This window comes from Dipodomys spectabilis, unplaced genomic scaffold (assembly GCF_019054845.1).
Source record: "Dipodomys spectabilis isolate Male_0828 unplaced genomic scaffold, ASM1905484v1 ptg000147l, whole genome shotgun sequence".
NCBI lineage: Eukaryota > Metazoa > Chordata > Mammalia > Rodentia > Heteromyidae > Dipodomys > Dipodomys spectabilis.
In genome coordinates this window covers 3832334-3855930 of record NW_024870824.1, presented here as the reverse complement: position 1 = coordinate 3855930, position 23597 = coordinate 3832334, and the positions used below count along the sequence as shown (strand labels likewise).

General features: G+C 37.5%; 1 protein-coding gene across 1 annotated transcript in view; it reads right to left on the bottom strand.

Moving 5' to 3' along the window:
* Camk4 (calcium/calmodulin dependent protein kinase IV) overlaps nucleotides 1-23597 on the bottom strand; it is a 212878-nt gene that overhangs the window by 60980 nt on the left and 128301 nt on the right. Inside the window, exons 3-4 of the mRNA XM_042691927.1 lie at nucleotides 19420-19482; nucleotides 17414-17496 (exon numbers count right to left, since the gene is read on the bottom strand). Of these exons, the coding sequence (XP_042547861.1) occupies nucleotides 17414-17496; nucleotides 19420-19482 (146 nt within the window). The remainder of the gene's footprint in view (nucleotides 1-17413; nucleotides 17497-19419; nucleotides 19483-23597) is intronic.

Genomic DNA, 23597 nt, shown 5'->3' with positions numbered 1-23597 from the left:
TATTTAAAATCATAACCATAATGACAATATCATATCTATAAGTAGTAGTAATTTTTAATATCAATAAACATACTGTTTCAAATTTCCAGTCCTCTCAAACATGTTAGAATTTTGTTTGTTTGAAGGAGTATCCAAATGAGGTACATAGAACATATTTAGTTATTAAGGTATCTTCATTTGTTTTTGTTTTTTCTTTAAATACTGTACCAGGAAGCTGTAAATTCTCAAGAAATGTATTCATTACCTCACTCATGTAACTATAACCCCTCTGTACAGCATCTTTACAATAAAATAAAAATTTAAAAACCCGAATTTAAAATCTGTAAAACATTGCCAACCTAGGAGCTAGAAGGTAAAGAAAAGAAATAAACAAATACGATAAAATAAAAAAATAAATCTTAGAACTCAATGATAATCGTTATAAGGTACACAAAAACTATATTGTTGAAAAAATTCCAAATATTTTATTTTACCACTCATTTATTTAAAACATTGGCAAGAAACAGACTCATCATCTCTTCAAAGGATAAGCCATAGAATATCCTTCCGAATCTTTTTGTATTTTGGACATTCGTTATTCTTCAGACCAAATAAAATGAGAAACTAGATTATAATATTCAAGGGATGATTATTAATTGATCTTGAACAAGGCTACAATTTTTTTCCAATTTATCATTAGGTTAAGTAGTTTGCTTTCTCAAATTTCAATTGAAATAATTCTTAAACTGTGCTTCCTGAACACTTAATAGTTAAGTATAATAGGACAAAGAATGATGATTCAGTATGACCCAATAGGCTGAGCACTTTGATTATCATTTACACATTTCTCTGCATTTTGCACTAAATGTAGATTTCATGATGTGTCCATCAGCCCACAGGAATGTAACTGGGTTCTCCTTTTTGCAGTGCACCTGAAACATAGGAGTATGACTTTCTGTAGTCTTGTTAAAGGAGGGGAATTGTTACAAAGATGGTGGAAAAGGAGGACCAAATATAATTTTCTTTGCAACTCTTCATTCTCCCTAGAAGAGGATAAAATTATTTACTTCACAGCTTACCAAACAAAGCAATCCAATCAAATACAGATTTTCCCATAGGCACTTAGCCAGACCAGGGCTTTCCAACTGCTTTGTGGCACTCTGCAGGTGGCACTGCTCATGCCTTCAGTCTGTGCAAATGGCACTTCTTGGGTTGAGTAGGGTCAGCTTGTACAGCCTTACAGAATTATTCTAATTAACTATTAAATATATAGTTGTTCTGGGCACCAGCACCCTTTGGAGAGGCAGTGCTTCACCCACTGGAATTTCCTTTCTATACTGATTTATCATGAAGTCTCAAACTTTAGTTTAGGTCGGGCATTTGTGTAGACTCATTTGGGTATCATTCAGGATTTGGTGCCTGATATGAGCTAAATGTTTCTGTGCTCCCACACTTCAGATGTTAAAACCTAACCACCAATGTACCAATCACAATGACATTGGTGTGGAACCACTGGCAAGTGATCAACTTTTTTCTCATATTTTTATCAGCATCAATTAGTTGCACAAGAGGGTTTCACTATGGCAAGTCCGTATATGTGCACAATCGGACTAGATCAGACCAACCACTCCACCATTCCCCTTCATGCCCCTCCTCCAATCTCAGAAAGCTTCCTTTCCTTCATTTTCACACCTGTACACAAAGTATTTAGACGATTCAAATTTCTAAGGGTAGATCATTTGAGTAGAATTAGTGCCCTTAGAAATGAGTGAGGTCTGGCAGTGCTGTCTCCCCCTATGCCATCTTGGAGCATAGTATGAAAGCGCTATCTCTATCAGAAAGCAGCCCCTTTCCCCTCCCCACAGCTATCAAATTTGCTAGTTCATGATCTTAAGCTTCTTGACCTCAGAAGTGTAAGAAACAAATCTCTGCTGTTTACAAACCATCCGCTCTAAAGAATTTTGTTATATAGTAGCTTTGATGGGCTAAAACTTTGTCTGCATTCTAAAACATGTCCTTGTATAAATGTCTAAGGATGGAGGAGTGAATTTTTCTGAAGATTCATTCTTAAGTAAGATAGAGGAAAGATTGACGGTATATGAAGGATGGTTAGAAATGTCACTAATTTTCTCTAAGAGCAAAATAGTTCAGCTAACTAACAGATAGAATGCATTCCAAGAAATATATCCACTCATTCAATTATTCAATAAATATTGCACAGTAATTATGATGTTCAAGGCACTCAGCAGTGAACAAGACATAGTGCCTGTACTCAGGGGATTTATCTTGCTTTTAAGACAACGACCAACACATCTGCCAAATGCTGTGATAGAGACCTTAGAGGGCTAAGAACTATAAGAAAAGGCACTGATATGTTCTGGAGGCCTTGTAGGGATAGGAGAAGGATTCCAGAGATATCTCAACTCAGACCTGAAAAGTACGTTTAGGGTTCAGGAAGAGCGGAAATAGGGATGTGGGGAGGGGAAAGAAAGGTACATGGAACCAGGCAGAAGGGAAACAGTTACAAATAAAGAGAAGACTACAGCCAGAGAGAATGAGGGTGGGGAGACAATATGTATCAAGAATATGATACAGGTATACATGTAGCCCCAGTACTTTCTGGACATAAAAAGAATTTGATGGGTTATACCCCAGATGTGATCATATATGGTAAGTTATCACATCCATGCATCACAGGTGTGCTACCTATTATACCAGATCAATAGAACTAAGGGATTTATTCATTCTGCACCGAGAATCAGCATTTCTAGAGCAGGTATATAGGATAAAGACACAAAATACAGATACTTTTCCTACTTCATCTCAATGTGAACCCCAATTCCCTGCTTGGTCCCCTACCCCTACTCAATTGTTTCTTTTCCAGGTTCATGCTAAGAGGAGTTTTTATTTCAGATACTTTTAAACAGCATATCACAGGGTTAGCAACTCAGACATTTCATTTTAAATAATTAAATAAGATAACCATCTTGGCCTCTTGATATTAACTAGAAAGTTCAATATCAGTGAACTTCTTGAGTTACAAATCCAGGTTTATAAAAAACTATGATGATAAGTGAATCTATTAGTGACCCAGCAAGTGAAGTCTTGCTACCTTTTCCTGTCCATTTAGGTCAAGTGAGTGTCAGCAGTTAGGTCGGTATAATGCCCTTAGCAAGACACTGGGCAACATTCTCAGTCTTCTTTCTGGACAACTGGCCTGAGTCATAGCCCAGCTGTAAGCCCTGCTCATCGAAGTCAGTCAAGAAATACCTGGCATCATCAGGTATTTCTGAATGATCGTTAGAAAAAAATCAGAGCACATTTTGCCAGTTCCTTTGCCTAATTTTCTTTCTCACAGGGAACACAAAGCACTGGGATTGACTGTGGCCCCAGAAGAAAAACAGGCATATCATTTTTTTCCCCTATGAAACCCTGTAAGAAAAAGGATTAATGCTGGCCTTAGGAACACACAAAAAAAGTTACACAGTTTTAGATATTTCTATAATAGAAATACTTTTTGAAATTTATCTTAAACATCAAAATGATTTAAAATCAGCAAAATAGAATGTTTCAAGAAGTGGTACAAGCAATTCCTTTATGCAAGCAATATAGTTTGCATCTTTGAAACCTGACAATGAAATTGAACTATGGCTAATCATGAATTTACAGCTTGATATAAAATGATATGCTAGTGACTGATATTCAGAACCAGTGCAAGTATTCAATCATCCTGGGGTCCTTCAAGCAGTAAAAATAGTGACTAATTTAGTTTGGATTTTTAAAACTTTTATATTTAAGTATAAGTGTGGCTCTATTTTCCTTCAAAATTCACTCAACTCAACTTTGCAAAATTGTAAGAAAGTAGTTATGATGCAATCCGAATCTCAGGATCATAATCAAAGGCCCAAGGACATGTAATTTGTCTGTGTGGAACAATCTCATACCACTCCATTGGTGGACTGGTTTAGAAGGCTCCATGCTAAAACACAGGCCTAGGAGATTCACTGCAGCACTGACCAAAGGCTGCCCTGGGACTGCGCTCCTAACAGATGTCTGGAGATCAGGAAGGAAATACAGGACAGAAAACCCTTTCGGCTGAGACAGACTTTCTTCCTCCAGTATTGACCTTTTCCCTTCCAGGGCTTGCTGTGCTGGTTCATGCATGCCTCTTCTCTCCAGTAGGTCTGTTTTCCTTCTTATCATTTTAAAATTGCATAATGGGAAAATATGGGTAATGCCTATTTCTTTCCAAGATTCTGCTTTAATGCATGACTCTTGTGTATTTTCCTCTGCCACACTAATTGCTGCAAATTGAATTGAGCACATCTCTATGCAAGCAGTTAGCACAGGCACTGCAGCTGAAGAGCGCTAATCTGATCAAGGCCGGGGCACTCAGACTTCCTGGCACGTAGATTAGAAGGCCTACTGTTCTGTCTACCAATCACAGCCTTTTCTCAAATGACTCTGTGATTAGACGACTGTAGGATCATGAGAAAAAAGACACTGGTCTGATGAAAATGTGTACTGAAGGACCCAATATCAGATGGCACAAGCCCCAAATAATGTGAGTTTCAGGAACCAAGTCTTAATGGCTAACAGAACACTATTATACTGTGACATATAAAACTATAAAATGAATTCTGTTGTGCCTATGTAAATCCACTGCTCCTTTATAGACTTCATTTACTTCTTTTTCTCATTTTGTTGATGACATGCATGTTCTGATGCTTTCTCTAAGAACTCCTCCATAGGGTGTTAGATTCATACATTAAAAAATATTTTCAAAGAGTAAACCAATTCAGCAGTGATATTCAGTAGACACTATGTTGATAATGAACTATACAACGCAGTAGGGAAGGATGATGGGAGGGGAAAAACTGGGTGAGAACAGGGGAGGGCGTGATACTGTTCAAAAGAAAATGTACTCATTATCTGACGTGTGTAACTCTAACCCTCTGTACATCACCTTTCAAATAAAAAATTTTTTTTGGGGGGGGGTCTGGTCATGGGGCCTGAACTCTGGGCCTGGGCGCTGTCCCTCAGCTCTTCAGCTCAAGGCTAGAACTCTACCACTTGAGCCACAGTGGCACTTCCAGTTTTTTTCTAATGTAGTGCTGAGGAATCGAACCCAGGGCCTTGAGCATGCAAGGCAAGTGCTCTACCACTGAGCCACCTTCCCAGCCCTCAAATAAAATTTTTAAGAAAGGGGCAATTAATATTGCCACATTGCATATGACAAAAAAGTACTTTTGAAGATGCTACCTTATCTGAGTGCTAGGGAGTGTGGGGAGATCATCCTAGGTCAATGTGGGCCTTAGCTAGGGACATGCAACACTTAAGAAAGAGGAGGACAGCTGGGTGCTGGTGGCTCATGTGTATAATCCTAGTTACTCAGGAGACTGAGATCTGAGGATTGTGGTTCAAAGCCAGCCCAGGCAGAAAAGTCCATGAGACTTATCTCCAATAAACTACTCAGAAAAAGCCAGAGTGGTCTGTGGCTCAAGCGGTAGAGCACTAGTCTTGAGAACAAAGAAGCTCAGCAACAGTGCCTGAGTCCTGAGTTCAAGCCCTAGGACCAGAAAAAAAGAAGGAAGGAAGGAAGGGAAGAAGGAAGGAAGGGAGGGAGGGAGGAAGGAAGGAAGGAAGGAAGGAAGGAAGGAAGGAAGGAAGGAAGGAAGGAAGGAAGGAAGGGAGGGAGGGAGGGAGGGAGGGAGGGAGGGAGGGAGGGAAGGCCTACAAATCGGCCCAGTGGATCACTAGTTTAATTCTCTCTAGCTATAAATGAAAAGACTGATCCAGAGTCTTTATTTAAATTGTTGGAGAGCATACTGTTACTTAACCATTTAGCTGACAAACATAGAGCCACAGTGTTTGCTTTCAACCTACCCCAACACTTGAAAAGGAAACTAACATTCATCCCACCCCAGTCTTGTGATTTGGGTTATCTCCTTGCTCTGGAAGGTCCTTTCCTCTACCTGCTAATTTCCTGATGGCCATGAAAGACCTTGTTCAAAAGATTCTACTCCTCCCTAAAGCCACTTTAGACTTAATGACTCTTGCTTGACTCTTGCTTTGTATCTTTTTTTTTTTTTTTTGCTGGTCCTGGGGCCTGAACTCTGGGCCTGGGCACTGTCCCTCAGCTCTTCAGCTCAAGGCTAGCACTCTACCACTTGAGCCACAGCACCACTTGTGGCTTTTTTTTTTTTTGCTTATGTGGTGCTGAGGAATAGAACCCTCATGCATACAAGGCAAGCATTCTACCACTGGGCCACCTTCCCAGCCCCTTGCTTTGTATCTTATATGCAGTGTCTATATGCCAAATTGAGCACATAAATTCTTAAGAGGCCAACTTCCAGCAAATGCAAAATAGCTTATTGAGGTATGTTTTGGGTATTAATTTTTAACTTTAGTTTATTTTTAGTCCTTTGCTACCACTTATTTGTTTAATCTTTTGATTCAGTTGCGTGTGTGTAGATGTGTGTGTGTGTGTGTGTGTGTGTGTGTGTGTGTGTGTGTGTGTGTGTGTGTGTGCTCATTCAGGTAGTGATTTGCTTGAAATCAGGGCTTGCTCTTTCTCTTAACTTTTTCTACTTAGTATTGGTGCTGTACTACTTGAGCCACATCATCATTTCCAGCTTTATTTTTGCTGGTTACTTGGAATCTCTTGAATCTGTCAGCATGGGCTGGGGTCAAAGTGAGATCCCAGATCTCAGTCCCCTAGTGGCTAGGATTACAGGTGAGAACCACCACTAGCAGGCTTTGTGGCTTTTTAAAAATATTTTCAAAATTATTTTTAAGTAGATGTACAAAGGAGTTGCCATTCAACAAAGCAGTTTATGAATACAACGTGACCTGATCAATGTCACTGCTTTCATTATTCTTCCCCATCTCTCCCAACCCTGCCTCTTCCCTCTATTTTCTTAATTTCATCGGATATGCCTTGACTTTATGAGCACATTCTCCCCAACTTCCTGTCTTCATTCATCTACCCCTTCCTGTGATCTGTGGCTGTCTTTAAAGGTCCAAATATATATATATTTTGGGGGGGGGAGGGAATGTGTTGGTATTATTAAAAATATTAGAGTTCATGTTATAGTTTTCTTTCCCTTTGCTAATGTTTGAGCTCTTTGGGGATAGAGACAATGTACACCCTTAGCACAAATTTGGACTTTAAACACAGAAGGTGATGAAACTAATAGCAAATAGAAATCTATTGTAATCGGAAAAGCAATGCAAGGACTCCAAAGGTGAGAAGCCATGGAAACGGGTGAAGGGAAAGAATTAGAGTGCTGCTCAGAGGAAGAAGTATTGAGGAAGGGCAGACAGGAGTGAAAGGAAGAGGGGAAATCAATGCCAGTTAGCTTAGCTGTTGAGTCCCTTCATAGGTGAAGGAAGACTGAGTATTCGGGAAAAGATGCTGAGTTCATTGAGGACAAACTGACTTAGAGATGACAGTGGGAATTGACTGTTGATAGCCTGGTTTTCATCTCTCCTGAGATTGTGGTCACTAGTGAGGCTGACCACAGATGAATGCTGAATTCATTTACAGACAATGTAGAAAGACATTTAAGGGAAACAAGTAATTTAAGAGGTGGAGAAGGGAGGAGCAACTTGGGAAAGAAATCAACAAGGAATAAAGCCATAGTAATCAAAACAGCTTGGTATTGGCATAAGAACAGATCTCAGGACCAATGGAATAGAATTGAAAATTCAGAAATGAACCCACAGACCTATAGCCATCTAATCTTCTATAAGGGAGCTAAAACAATAGAATGGAACAAAGACAGCCTCTTCAGTAAATGGGGCTGGCAAAATTGGTTAACTACTTGTAGAAAACTAAAGCTAGATCCTTATATATCACCCTGCACCAGAATCAACTCCAAATGGATCAAAGACCTCGAAGTCAAAGCAGACACTCTGAAAACATTACAGGATGGAATAGGAGAAACCCTAGGTCTCCTTGGCACAGGCCGAAATTTTCTGAATAGAGACCCGGAAACACAACAAATCAAAGAAAGGTTGGACAAATGGGATTGCATGAAGTTGCAGAGCTTCTGCATGGCAAAGGACATAGCTAGCAAGATCAATAGAAAGCCCACAGATTGGGAGAAGATCTTCACTAGCCATACAACAGACAAGGATCTCATATCTAAAATATACTTGGAACTCAAAAAATTAAATCCCCCAACAACAAATCCTCAAAGAAACAACTGCCCAATAGATAAGTGGGCTAAAGACTTGAAGAGAAACTTCTCTGAAGAAGAAAGAAGGATGGCCAATAGACACATGAAGAAATGCTCAACCTCCCTAGCCATAAAAGAAATGCAAATCAAAACAACATTGAGATACCACCTCACCCCAGTTAGAATGGCTATAATCAAGAACTCTAATAACAACAGATGCTGGAGGGGATGTGGACAGAAGGGAACCTTACTTCATTGTTGGTGAGAGTGTAAACTTGTTCAACCACTTTGGAAAGCAGTATGGAGGTTCCTGAAAAGACTTCACATAGAGCTCCCCTATGACCCAGCAATCCCACTTTTGGGCATTTACCCAAATGTTTACAAACAAGACCACACTAAAGCTACCAGCACAACTATGTTTATTGCAGCATTATTTACCATAGATAAGATATGGAACCAACCCAGATGCCCCTCAGTAGATGAATAGATCAAGAAACTGTGGTATATTTACACAATGGAATTCTATGCCTCCATCAGAAAGAATGACATTGCCCCATTTGTTAGGAAATGGAAAAACTTGGAAAAAATTATATTAAGTGAAGTAAGCCAGGCCCAAAGAAACATAGGTCCCATGGTTTCCCTTATTTGCAATATCTAGTATATGTATGAGTCAAGCAGAAAAGGTCAGATAATGTGATGTTAGGAAAATGAACCCTTAGATGTGTATTTTAATGCTTTTTTATTTCATGCATTTGTTTCTAACGCATTTATAAGATTATCTCTTTGTTGCTTTGTATGTCCCTCCCCCACAGTATAACCCCTACTTTTACTATATTTGATGTCAGTATAACTTGTGGAGGAGATGGGGAAAAACAAGTCGTTTAAGGATTTCGGTGGACCTGTTGCAACAATGAGAAGTACAAGGTCATGTCGAAAACGAGCTTTACAACGTTGGTGGGGGGGGCGAAATGCGGGAGGATTGGGTGGTGGGGAGGTAGGGGGGAGGTAGGGAAGGGATGTGAAGGGTAAACAAAGGAGGAGGCTGCAATGCTTGATAAGAAATGTACGCATTATCCTGCCCATGTAATTGTAACCCCTCTGTACAGTATGTTCACAAAAAAAAATAAAATTAAATTAAAAAAAAAAAAGAAAGGGATGGTAGGGAAAAACAAAGGAGGAGGTAACAAGGCTCAATAGGAAACGTACTTATTACCTTACTCATGTAACTGTAACCCCTCTGTACAGTATTTTTACAATAAAAACATTTATATATACATAAAAAAAAAGAAATCAACAAGGAGACAACTAACTGAAAAGTCTTCCTTCTTCAAGCACCTTATTTTACTCCCTTCTCTCCTGGCTATTATTAGGAGATAAATTTTCTGTCTCCAAAAATACAAGAAAAATAGAGCCTAGTCTAGTAAGTATGAACTAAATGAACCTCTCCTACCCCAACAAACCCCCATGCACAGCCCTAGGAAGTCATTGTTTTGCTTTGTATTTACTACAGATTTGCCCCTCCTGATGCTTCCATATAAATGGAACATAGTACATCAAACAGAGTGCTTTCCAGATGCAATCATGTACTATGCATCAAAAGAAGTCTTTTTCATTACTGAATGGTTTTCCACTCAGTTGGTGACATTTGAAGTATTTCTCCTTTTATCACATATCTACTCTAAGTGTTGATGTCCACTTGGGCCTGCAGTAACGCCCACAAGGAATCTAAAGGACAAAGGGAAGCTGTGGGTGTCCATGGATTTGAAGTGCTAGGAGAACTAAAATCCTTTGTCTCTGACCTAGGAGGCTGCATCCATAAAAGAATAAGAAGATAGCTTACTAGTTTAGGAGTAAGTAGAATTGTATTAAGTCCTAAAACTTTGTTATTTTCATTTTTTTTTAACTACCCTACATTCTTTGTTTCTTCAATATCTTATTTCTTTCTGCTTCTAAGAGAGGAACATCTATCCTCTCTTTTACATCCAAACTTTTAGAAAAAAAATGGACCCTACATCTAACTATGAGTCTAAGTATTTGTTTTCTTCACAGAAAGCCACATAAAATGACATAAATGCGGGAACTGAAATACCCATGGTAGGAAAACCAACTATGTTCCAATTATCTCAACATTCAAATAAGACAAAAATGTTAGAATTTTTCTTTTTAAGCATAAGAATATTGGCATTCAGAACAAAGTCATATGATTTGGGATGTGACATTCTTGAGTTTAATCTTATTAATTATTATTGTCAGTAGAGCCTATAAAAGCTGGAAGTTTATAGACTTCTCTGACCCTATAAAATCAAAATCTGTCTAACCAATAGCCACCTAATCTTCAATAAGGGAGCTAAAAAATAGAATGGAAGAAAGACAGCCTCTTTAGTAAATGGTGCTGGCAAAATTGATTAAACATCTTTTTTTTTTTTTTTTTTTTGTCGGTCATGGGGCTTGAACTCTGGGCCTGGGCGCTGTCCCTCAGCTCTTCAGCTCAAGGCAAGCGCTCTACCACTTGAGCTACAGCGCCACTTCCAGTTTTCTAGTGGTTTATTGGAGATAGGAGTCTCACGGTCTTTCCTGCCCGGGCTGGCTTTGAACCTCGATTCTCAGATCTCAGCCTCCTGAGTAGCTAGGATTACAGGCGTGAGCCACCGGCGCCCGGCTAGATTAAACATCTTTAGATAACTAAAGCTAGATCTGTCTATATCACCTTGCATAAGAACCAACTCCAAATGAATCAAAGACCTTGAAGTCAAAACAGACACCTGAAAACATTACAGGAAGGAATAGGAGAAACTCTAGGGCTCCTTGGCACAGGCCGAATTTTTCTTAATAAAGACCCAGAACCAACAAATCAAAGAAAAGTTGGAAAAATGGGACTGCATGAAATTGCAGAGTTTCTGCATGGCAAAAGACATACTAGCAAGATCAATAGAAACCATGGATTGGGAGAAGATCTTCATTAGCCACACAACAGACAAGGGTCTCATATCTAAAATACACTTAGAACTCAAAAAACTAAATCCCCCAACAACAAATCCTTAAAGAAACAACTGACCAATAAATAAGTGGGCTAAAGAGAAATTTCTCTGAAGAAGAAATAAGAATGGCCAATATACACATGAAGAAATGCTCAGCTTCTCTAGCCATAAAAGAAATGCAAATCAAAACAACATTGAGATTCCACCTCACTCCAGTTAGAATGGCTATAATCAAGAACTGTAGTAACAACAGATGCTGGAGGGGATGTGGACAGAAGGGAACCTTACTGCATTTTGGTGGGAGTAAACTTGTTCAACCACTTTGGAAAGTAGTATGGAGGTTCCTCAAAAGACTCCACATAAAGCTCTCCTATGACCCAGCAATCCCACTTTTAGGCATTTACCCAAATGATCACAAACAAGGCTATACTAAAGCTACCCGCACAGCTATGTTTATAGCAGCATTATTTACCATAGCTAAGATATGGAACCAACCCAGATGCCCCTCAGTAGATGAATGGATCAAGCAAATGTGGTATATTTATACAATGGAATTCTATGCCTCCATCAGAAAGAATGACATCATCCTATTTGTTAGGAAATGGAAAGACTTGGAAAAAATTACATTAAGTGAAGTAAGCCAGGCCCAAAGACACATAGGTCCCATGATTTCCCTTATTTGCAATAATTAGTGTAAGTCTAGGACAAGCAGAAAAGGTCAAAAGCTATGTACATATGACCATATAAGATGATGTTAAGTGAAATGAACCCCAAGATAGGGATACAAGTGGTTTTTTGTTTATTTCTATTGTTTTTAATGCATTTAAAAAGTACTATGTGATTTTTTTTCATTTCTCTTGTATGTCCTTTCCCAATGGTATAACCTGTTTTCACTGTATTTGATGTTGGTGCCCTGCATCTTGTATATACATTTTTCTAGTTTGGGGATGGGAAGGAAAACAGCAAAATGCTGAAATAAGGATACAGGTTGACCCATTGTAACAATGAGATGTACAAGACACTATGTTGAAAATGAACTTTACAACTTCGGCAGGGGAGAAGGGGGGGTGAGGGAGGAGTTGGGGAGGTGGGGAGGGAAGGGGTGGTAGGGGAAAAACAGAGGAGGTAACAATGCTCAATAGGAAATATACTCATTATCTTACTCATGTAACTGTAATCCCTCTGTACAATATTTTTACAATAAAAACATATAAAAAAGATCTGTCTGTGTATGTGTTGTGATGAGGAGTACTGAAGTCACCATAATGAATACTTTGTACACTCTCAGGATCCCAATAGCTATACAAAAATGCCTTTCATTACAGGTAATAAATTCTATTTCAAAAACTTGAAGAATCATTAAAGAGACTAAATATAGCTTTGCATAGCAACAATCACTATATCTGGTATTCATAAATAAACAGCAGTTCATTCTCTTGGACATGATATGAAAGGGACTGGTGATCTAACAAGAAAGCCTGGCCATGTGAAGAAGAAAGTGTTGAACCAAATGACAGTCTACCTGCCTAATCTAAAAAGATCTCAGATCTTCAACAATTCTCCTTTTCTATATTGTGGAAGAACTGCTTTCCATCCTGCTTTTACCCACTGTGCTGACTTTTTAAAAGACAAAAACACACTAGCCAGTGAAAGAATTTTAAACCAAGTGTGAATTTTTGCTCTCAGCCTCTAGGCAAGAATAATGAAAACAAGCTAAACACAACATGCTTTTCTTTTAATCTATTTAAAGATGTTAGAAAGCTACCAAGAAACTAAAGGTTTTAGGAAGTCAAGATCCAGGAATGAAGAAATCCCAGCAAAGCAAACCTGCCATTAGATGCTCTGTTTCTCCTAGAACGACATTTACTGATTATGAAACAGCACCTGGGAAGTTGTGCATAGCTTCTCTCCATCTCACTAAGCTGAGCACCCAAGTAAGCAATCATGCATATGTCAGAAATGAGAAGCATTGCTGAACCCTAGGCTTAAAATCCTGACCTTTAAGGAACAAAACTCTGTTAGAAGAATCTGACACGAAATAAAGGAGCTCTCAGTAAGTGAAGCTTTGAACCAGCTCAATATGCCCTGATATTAGACTAATCATCTTCATACTTTAAACATGGTCAAAGCAAAAGTAAACATATTCATTTGGCAGGAAATGGCATTCAACACTTTAAGTTCTAAAATCTTTTATGTGTAGTGTTTGGTACTGGCTAGAAGAAACATTAGGAAAACAGGAAAGGTAAGCCAAAGAAACTTCCAAAGTGTCCAGTCATTAGGTAAAAACTGGGAAAATTTGATTTAATAGAAGACTAAATATACTGTGACATTCATTTCAATAAAATAAATTTTATTTTGAGGAAGAAAAACTTGATAATTTACTCTTCTTAAGCTGAGGGCCTGGATGTTTTTAAGTGTTCATGCTCAAGGTTACCAGCTGAGCCACAGCTCTACATTCAGCTTTTTGTGGTTCACTGGAGATGAGATTCTCATGGGCTTTCTTGCCTGGATGGGCTTTGAACCACATCAATCCAAAAATCTCAGCCTCCTGAGTAGCTAGGATTACAGGTATGATCCATCAGCACCCGAATGATTTATTCTCAAAGCAAACAACTTCAAACTTTATTCACTTAAAATATAATGAAAATTATATTGAGGTTTTAAAAGTCATGATAAGATTGAAAAAGACTGAATATAAAACTTTGGGAGCATTTTTTCCCATGATACTATGTACATGCAATGCACATATGTTCTTTTTCATAAGACACAGAAAAATACTGATTTTATTCTGAAATCGCTAATCATTTGTCCTAAGTAATATGCTATTGAGATTCTACTTGCAACGGCAGATTCCACTTGGACTTTAAATATGCTGATTTTTTATAAGCTTCATAAAATTGATGTTTTGCTAATAAAAGCCAGCCACTTTGACTAGAATGAAGTAACATGATTATCTCTCCATCAATCGCTCTCTAGCTCATTCATTAGGTAATAGAGAATCATCATTAGACCAGGAATGAATCCTGATCACAATTAAGTAAATTTGAGTTTGCCCTCATAAGAGAAAGTAAAAGGTCATGCTATAATATTTTAGCCCACAAGAGAAAAATAATAGATTGGATAATAATGTAGGATATATTTTCAGCTTAATAGAATTTACAGGTAACTGTGGAGTTAAGTAAGGTAATGGAGAAGCAAAGTTAATTTCAGTAAGTTATATGAGCAATATTCAGAGAAGAGCAGTCTGTCCTCTAAAAACACTAAGAATTCATACGGTAGCAGAGTGCTTTACTGGCTGTTTGCCATATTTTAATGTCTTCTGTTTAATCTTTGTGTTTGTTTGGTTTGATTTTGTCTTGCTGTTAGCTCAGGCTGTAACTCACCATGTACTGAGAGCTAGCCTCAAATTCATGATGATCCTCTTACCTCAGCTTTCTAAGTGCTTGGATGACAGGGATGCTTTTGGCTTCTGTTAAATTTGTATATTTCATTGATATATTTCTACTAGTGGAAATTTCCAATTGTCTTTAGATTTTCATTTTTTTTTCTAGAACTGAATTCCAGTTTTGTTTTTGTTTTTGTTTTTCATGGAAGAAAGGTTGGGAAGACACTCTTGATTCCAAAGCGATTCCAACAAATAGAGGCAACTGTGTAAGCGGAGGCTGTTATTGGCAGAAAACAGCTTCAGTATGGCAGTCCTGCCTCCAATTATTTATGATTAAACAACATCATGACACTTCTCTTTAGATCATAATTAGTAGAGAAATATGAAAGGTCTTCTAAGACCCAATAGGTAGTTCTAACAGCTCAGCAGGCAAACAAACTTTTAATTTTTCTAGATAAAGCATATATCATGATAAAGAGTCAGCTGAGAAGGAGCCATGAAAAACAAATATTGGCAATATCCAAATGGGATGATCCAGAAGAGTCTAAACTTGTGGAATATGATGGTGTTTAGAACAATATCATCTATCCTGACTGCAGATTTCAGTGATCTAAGCTTGTGTAACAGCACATATCAGCTATAAATTTGTTCCAAAGTTTAGAGAAGTTAAATACATTTGTCAAGGTATTCATCCTTGAGGGGTAGAATCAGGATTCAGAAATGCAAGTTTGAGTATTCAGCAAACAACTCCCACCAGCAGTATACCAGTACCCAGTTTTTTCAGTTGGTTCATTATCCTTAAAATAAGAAAATTATCATAGTCTTACAAGTTTTAGGGCCCGTCCATTCTAAGGAAGTCCTGTTTGTTACAGATACATACGTCATTCCAAATCAAGCTGGAATTTGATCCTTTAAGATTCAGATCTCCACTGAGTAATATTTAAAACAAACAGAAAAACAGTATGATCATTTTAGGAAGCTTTTGAGGAGGCAGAATATTCAGCTAGTGGAGTAAGAATGTGAAGGAAGGTACCTTCGTTTGGTCAGGCAGCTTTAACAAACTATTGTTTGACGAGTGGTTTATAAACAACAAGCAAGTTGTTCTAGAGGGTCCACAGTTAATGCACCAGCAGATCTGATGTCTACTAAGGGCTGGCTTTGTCATATACAGTGACTTCTTCACTATTTTCTTCATCTGGAGGAAATAACGAGAGGTCTCTTTTGGGCCTCTTAATATAAGATCATGTAATAATAATAATAATAATAATAATATAAGATCATGTTAAGGGCTCTGGCTCTATAACTGTCTCCCAAAGACTCCATTTTCAAATGCCATCATCTTGAGGGTTAGCACTTCAGTACTTTAATTTAGAGCCAAACAACATGCAGACCATTCAGGAAGGGGAAATGTTCCTTGCTCAAAACCAGCCCTTTTAGGTAGCTTTCTCTTTACAATACATTGTCTTGTAAAGCCTTTGGCCATTTATTCGCTCACTCAGCAAATACATATGTAGCATTTATTATGACCTAAACACTCAGCCCACTTCTCTCTCTCTACACCTCCTACCCCGTTTTAAATCAAAACCTTTACATGAAACAGTTTGTTACCTCAGCTTCAAATGTATACCTACTTGACTCCATTCTTGGTGGACTCCCCAGAGGAGCACAGAAAAATTTTCTCAAGAGCCCACTAGGAAACAAGTAATCATTCTGACTGAAAATGGTTGAAACTTAAAGCGTATCTGGCCTCATGACCTCCCTGACAGGCTTCAACACATCTTTCTCTCTCCCATTCTCAAATCTCTGCCTTTAGTGGATGAACCATGAACAGACAAGCAAAACTGGCAAGAACTGGCAAAAACAAAACAAGTGGGAGCATGGGTCTCTCTATACAGACTACTAAGAAAACAATCATTTGAAGAGTAGCAAGTTTGAGGATTTTTTGAGCCATATTGAGCCTTCAATTCAGGAACTCACATTTGCTTGACTGCTTGCTTAGCTGTTGCTCTACCAGTTGGGGTATACCTCCAATCCTGCTTTATTTTGCTGGCTCTTTTGGAGATACAATCTCACAAAAATTGGCAGCCCAGGTTATCTTTGAACTGAGATCTGGATCTCAGTTAGCTCCTTAGTAGTTTAGCCATCAGCACTGGTTTATGAAATTTTGTATCAAAATATGGGATTATAAGATTTTTGTATTATCATATACTATAATAGCATGTAGTAATTATTATATATGGAGTATATATGTATACATATACATATAACATAGCATAAATGTTACTATATGGTATATATAATGCCCACATTTATATGTTATATATACAGTATAAACTATATACTATATGCATCCTATTTATATAATATATGATAATTTACATAAAATTTTTATGGTATGTTTTTATGATATATCATAATATACCGTGATTGTACATGCTTAACTTTCTATGATTTTTCCTTTAGTATTTTCTGACAAAATATACTCATAATATTTTTAAATTTAATGTGTTGTGAACTTCTATTTTCTTAGGGCTAGGATGTTGCTCAGTGGCAAAGCACTTGCCTAGCGAGTGCAACATCCTGGGTTCAATCCCCAGCATTAAAAGAGAAAAGAATGATTAAAAAAACCAGTTAAGTTCTATTTTCTTATTGGCAAAATAAATATTCGGAAAGATAGCAGAGTGTTCCTTTTTTAATTTACTAAGCATCCCAACTTCTTGTTTACATACGTCTTTTTAAATACTGTTCATATTTCTTCAACAATCGTCCCAAGACTAATTGTAGAAAAATTTACCAAGTAATATGATCTTTTATTAGGGAAAATTTCCTTTTGTTATGTTGGGCCCCAAACAAGTATTTCTTTGCTTACATTTCTAGATCCAACTTACCTGTCAAACAGTTCTCCTCCTGTGACGAGTTCTAGGACCAAGCTGATTTCTGTAGGAGTTTCAAATATTTCTTTAAGTTTTATCTGGGGAAAGATACATATAAAAATGAGTATGAAGGAGTCCTTTCATCTTTCTTGAAAGCATCTAAAACAATGGTTAAAATGACACTGGAAGATCACTGTTAATAATGAAAGTTCCTTATCAAGTAGATACTACGCATCACCCTCTATCTTGGGTGTTGGTTTTGTCAGTGGCCTCATATTTTTCAAAGATCCTATTATATTTTGAAGTTTTCTTTTGCATAATGGAGTTGTGGAGGTGGGGCGGGAAGGGATGTTAGGGGAAAAACAAAGGAGTGGGTAACAATGCTCAATAGGAAATGTATTCATTACCTTACTCATGTAACTGTAGCCCCTCTGTACAGTATCTTTATAATAAAAAAATATATTTAATATAAAAAGAAAAATAACTACCTTGGAAATACATCCCACATTTTACCAAAATATCCCAATTTCTGCTTTTCTCTAAAATCAAAAATGAAACCATAAACTTCCGAAACTATGTAAAAGCATCACAATTACTAGAGATGGAAAAGGCATCTTTCTTGGAAACTAGGACTTGTAATGAGGGGTGTGAGGCAGGGCATGACCAGGTGAAAGTATGTATGTAAAGGATGCTCTTTGCAGCTAAAATGTTGCTGGTCCTTAGGCAAAGAGTGCTGTTAGAGATTTGATTGAGCACTAAGGTTTTCAACACATTCAGATAATATGACCAATTTTGGATATTCTTTTCTACATATATCTGAGAAGCTAATGGTCAGGAGTAATCTACTTTGAGGAAAATTTTGCATTGGCTTTTCTTTAGAAAAAGAAAAAGAGCTGGATAATATAGAAATACTGATCCAGTGTGGTAATTTTGTTAGTTACTTATCCAATGCTTTCCACTTTATTGCACACAGAATCTTGATTTTGTTCAGGAAAGCAAGCTACTCAGCTCCTTGTGGATCGTGACGGTCTAAGTTGTGTGGTAAGTCAGTTCCCCAATCTACCATCTCCCTATGCAATTAAGATTTCATGACCGACCAGATCTGGACAATAAAATTTCAATTCCATGGTAGCAGATTTTCTGAGAATTTTTTTCCCCCTCATCTTATTCTGCTGGTAAGGTACTTCAAACTTTTTTTTTTCTGAATATAGACCTGAGGATTTGTGCAAACCAAGAAGCTTGAGAATGACATCAGTGCATTAAGCATGGCAGTACTAAGGGTTGTGTGGGGGAGGGGGTCGGGGAGAAGGTCTTGGTCTTGTGTTGAGTCTCAGAGATGCTGAACTGAGGTAGATACTGCCTGCCTTGATGTCTTATTTGCTAGTTTATTGCTAGGTGCATCCTCGGCTCATCTATTGGAAACTCTTCCTCGAGCCAGGTTATCCCTTCAGAAACTGCTTTCCCAGAGAAATAAGTAAGGTGTTTTATTAAGTAGGCAGCTTAATTACTAAAACCAATTTATGGCTGGGGAAATGATTTCATACGGTTTCACTTCATTGGTTCAGAAAGGCTTTTCAGCAGACACGTCCTTCAGAGGTACTGCCTGGACACTGACTAAAAGCAGAACTTCTGAGGACATTTAATTTTGTTTTCTCCCTTTGAATTTATCACTGATTGGCATCTATCTCCCGATTGTTCTGAAGCAGAGACTCTTTCAAAGAAGACCAAAATGGCTCTGGAAAGCAAGCCAGAGGCTTTCTGGGCAATGGCATATTAATAAGATAGTCATACAAAAGGAGGAGAGAGGCAGTGTTGCAGTACAGTAAAACCAAACTATTCAATTCCATCCTTTTGTACATGCAAAGACATAGTATCTCCTGATAATCCATCCATTTTGAACCAACTGAATAAACATGTAAGATTTTTTTCATCCATCTTCTCATAATCATCATGAACAGATATGGACAGCAGTCCCTTGCGATAGCTTTGGAAAATAAAATAGGAGGTCAAAAACTACTTACAATGTTTGGATGCGAGAGGCGAAGAAGAACTCCTATCTCAGTTCTTACGATTTTTTTATCCACCTAAAAAGGAAAATAAGAATTCAAATGGAAATATAGTCCCATCCCAGGAACATTTTTAATGCAGTACAGACCAGAAATAGCATTTAGCTACCTACTAAAATCAGACAGCTGGACTTCCTTCCCTCCCTCCCTTCCTCCTTCCTTCCTTCCTTCCCTTCCTCTCTCCTTCCTTTCCTCTTCTTTCCTTCCTTCTTCTCTTCCCTTTTCTCTTTTTCTTTCCTTCCCCACTTCTTTCTTTTCTTTTCTTTGGTGCTAGTCCTAGGGCTTGAAACTTACTGTCTCTCAGCTGTCTTGCTCAAGGCTAGTACCCTACAGCCTAGGCCACAGCTCTACTTCCAGCTTTTTGGGGGTTAATTGGAGATAAGAGTCTCATGAACTTTCCTGCCTGGGATGGCTTCAAACTGTGATATTCAGATCTCAGCCTCTTGAGTAGCTAGGATTACAAGCATGAGCCACTGGCACCTAGCTCTGCTCTCCTTCCTTTTTTTGACAGGGCCTCTCTGTGTAGCCCAGGCTCTGCCTCTTGAGCGCAGGGGTTACAGGTAGGCACCATTATGCCTACTAAGCTTTTCTCTTGTGTTTTCTTCTCCTTTTTCTTTTCCCCTCCTTGTCCTGCCTCTCTGCTTCAGAGATAAAGTAGAGCTTGTAACAACTGGCATTGATTTTTAGAGTTATAGACATATTCTAGATATAAAATGATGCTTTGAAATAAACTGTAAGAAATGAAAACAAGAGGTTATTTTAATGCACTGTTTTCGGTTATTTCTTTTTTCTTTCTTTCTTTTCCTTTGGTTTATTCCCTGTTGTCAGTGTTTTTGATTTCTGTACCTTTGTCTTGTATATACATTTCTATGATTTGGGAAGGAGAAGGAGAGTCACAGAAATGGTGGTACAAAGGGTTGAACCAATTCAGCAGTGATATTCACTAGACACTATGTTAGAAATGAACTTTGCAACCTGGTTGGGGGGAGGAGGGAGGGTGTGGGTGGGAAAAAGTGGAAGAAAATGAGGGAGAGGGTAACACTGTACAAAAAGAAAAATACTCATTACCTGACTTACGTAACCCCTCTGTATATCACCTTTACATCACCTTTACAATAAACTTTAAATAAAAAAATGGTATCACAACTTATAAGATCTCTTTCCCTTGCATATGAAAAGTCACTATATTCACTATTACTGCTATGGCATAAATTCATCTCAAACTATCCCTCTTTCTTCTATTCCTTCATTTATGAAAGTACCTGTCTCAAACCCAAATGGAGCTATCCCTTTACCTACTTTCTGCATATAGAGATACCAAACAACTCAACCTAACCAACCAGGGTATCCCATTCTTAGCCATAATGACATCATTAAGCATCCAGTAGACCTACATCATTCGAGAGGCTCTGCTCCAAAAATTGTGCTCAAATAATCAAAAAGGTTTTTTTTTCTCTCTGAAATTATGAGAGCAAAAGAGGATAGACTTTTCTGCTCTTAATGATCCTATTTTATAACTATGAGGACCATTCTCACTGGAAACGAAGCCAACACAGGAAAAAATACAATATAAAGAAAGAATATTGCTGATATCATTTACTTTCCTGAACTCAGTTATGCATAAAATAGTTTGTCCTTTGAACTTCCTAATGACAAGAACCAGTAAATTTCCATTATCTTCTTATTATCCAGAATTAAGTTCTATTTGTGGCCTTTATGGAACACTGGGGACTCACCACTTGGTCTATGTGCGGGGGCAATTCTCAATTTAATTTACCATGATTAAAATTAAAGATGTTCCTTCCCTTTCTGGGTCAGCAATGAACTCTTTTAATCACAGTGAACTGGTGCTTCAGATCTCTAAAAGTCATTTGCAGACACAGAAGTGTGCATTTAGTCTTGTTCCAACAAAATCCATTGTTGTAACATATAGTCGACATCTTTTGTGATTGTGTTTCTGCCATATTAGCTGTTCTGAATCTCTGGACTGGGAAAGTTCCCATGGTTCTAGGGGTCAGTAGGAAGAGTTTTATGTTTTCTTTCTTTCTTTCTTTCTTTCTTTCTTTCTTTCTTTCTTTCTTTCTTTCTTTCTTTCTTTCTTTCTTTCTTTCTTTCTTTCTTTCTTTCTTTCTCTTTCTCCCTCCTTCCCTCCCTCTCTCACTCCCTCCCTTCCTTCTTTCCTTCCTTCCTTCCCTTCTTTCTTTCTTCACACCACATCCAAAAGACTGCCTTAAACTAACAATGGTTCTACCTTCTAAGTTACTTCTCAGTAAAGGGGGGGGGGGGGGTAGCTTGAGGAAAAGTCCAATTCCATTTCAGTGGTGATAGCAAACTATTGCTTTCAAGATGATAAATAACATTTATTCATTTAATTTTTATTCTCTAATGAGTACGAACAAGAATATATTCTTTGAAAATAAAGGAAGAATACTCATGAAAATTTTACAAATGTGTACTTTTTTCCTTTGGTTACAAATGCAAATATGTCATTCAGATATTTCCTTCAGCAAACATAATTTTGTCAGAACCTAGGGTATCTTGTTTAAAAGAGAAGAGCCACCATTAATAAACAACTGCAGTTTTTATAAGAAGGAAATGGGTTGACAGAGAAATATCAAAGAAGTCCCACCTCAGTCAGAGTTTTCAAGCCTATATCACCATTGTATATGATAAACAGTCATGGTAAAGCCATTTTAACTATTAAAATTTTCAGTCATTCATTCAATCATTTAGAAGGTTTAGGGCGTTTTCATGTAGTTATTTATTTTAATTTTATTGTCAGAGTGATGTACAGAGGGGTTACAGTTACATAAGTAAGGTAGTGAGTACATTTCTTGTCAAACTTGTTACCCACCTCCTTCATTTTTCTCCCTTTTTCCCTACTTCCATCCCCCACACCAGTTGTACAGATCATTGCCAACATATTGTCTTGTGAGTATCACTTCTGCATTGGTCCCCCTTTGTCCTTTGTTTCTCACCATTTTGTTGTTCCCCTTTCCTTTCCTAATTTAGAATAAATGTATAACAATACCAGGGTACCAAAATCAAATATAGTGACAACAGGAGATATACCATAGGGGGAGAAAAACATAAAAGAAAAAAGAAATCATGTAGCCCTGACACACACATTTAATCTGTCTCTCTTCTTTCCAAATGCAGGAAACAGGGCCACAGAAGTCCCACATAGATATTGTTCAACATCACATTTCAAAGGGAGAAAAGGCCCTCTTTCTGATCTATATGCTAACCTTCAGTATTCTTCTCCGTAGCCTTGCTTGTTCCTTATACACATTGCTAGAGGAAGAGACAGGTTTCTATGACAAGACCACACATGGGTCCGGGGCTCTTTCCTTCGACCAGGGTTGAGATTGGGGTATTTGGTTCTGCTGAAATATAATTGTTGGCCTGACTATACATTTAGGATTTATGTAATTTATGGTCCTTCTTCCTGTACTTATGTATTTCTGATTGGTGTAAAATATTCACAGACAGTGGGGTCCTTTAATTTCTTTCACATGATATTTTTACAGTGAATACAATTTTTAGTGCAAATATGCATTTTGATAAAATTTATTCTTTACTATATCCCATGGTATAAAGTCCATGTTAGGAATACTCCTTTAGTTCTTTCAAACTCCAGAAATATTCATAACAGGTCAGATTGTACTTAACTCTGGGACAGCAAACTTCATGTATGATCGTTCAGTTTTGAAGTAAGAACTGAATATCTCTTTATGAACATTTTTGAAAGAAATACCTACTTTTCCATTCCATGTTATATCATTGTCTTTTAGGTAATTAAGAGATTTTCCCTTCCCCAACTTCATATCTAAATACATTCAGATATTTTTCTTATGCTACAAACAAACAAACAAAAAAGCATAACAACAATTAGATGCAGAAGCCAGTGAAGACCAAACTGTCTTTTATTAAAACAGATGGTAGAGAGATTAGCCAAAAAATGCCATCCTTTTTATTTTCAGTAAAATAAAATACTATTTGTTTTATATGTAATGGGCTTATTATTGTCATTTAAAACATAGTAATTAATCTGTTTTAATATCTTGTATAGTAAATATATATAGCTATTTAAGATTTTCAATGTTTTAATGAGTACAAAGGGCTCTTAAAGA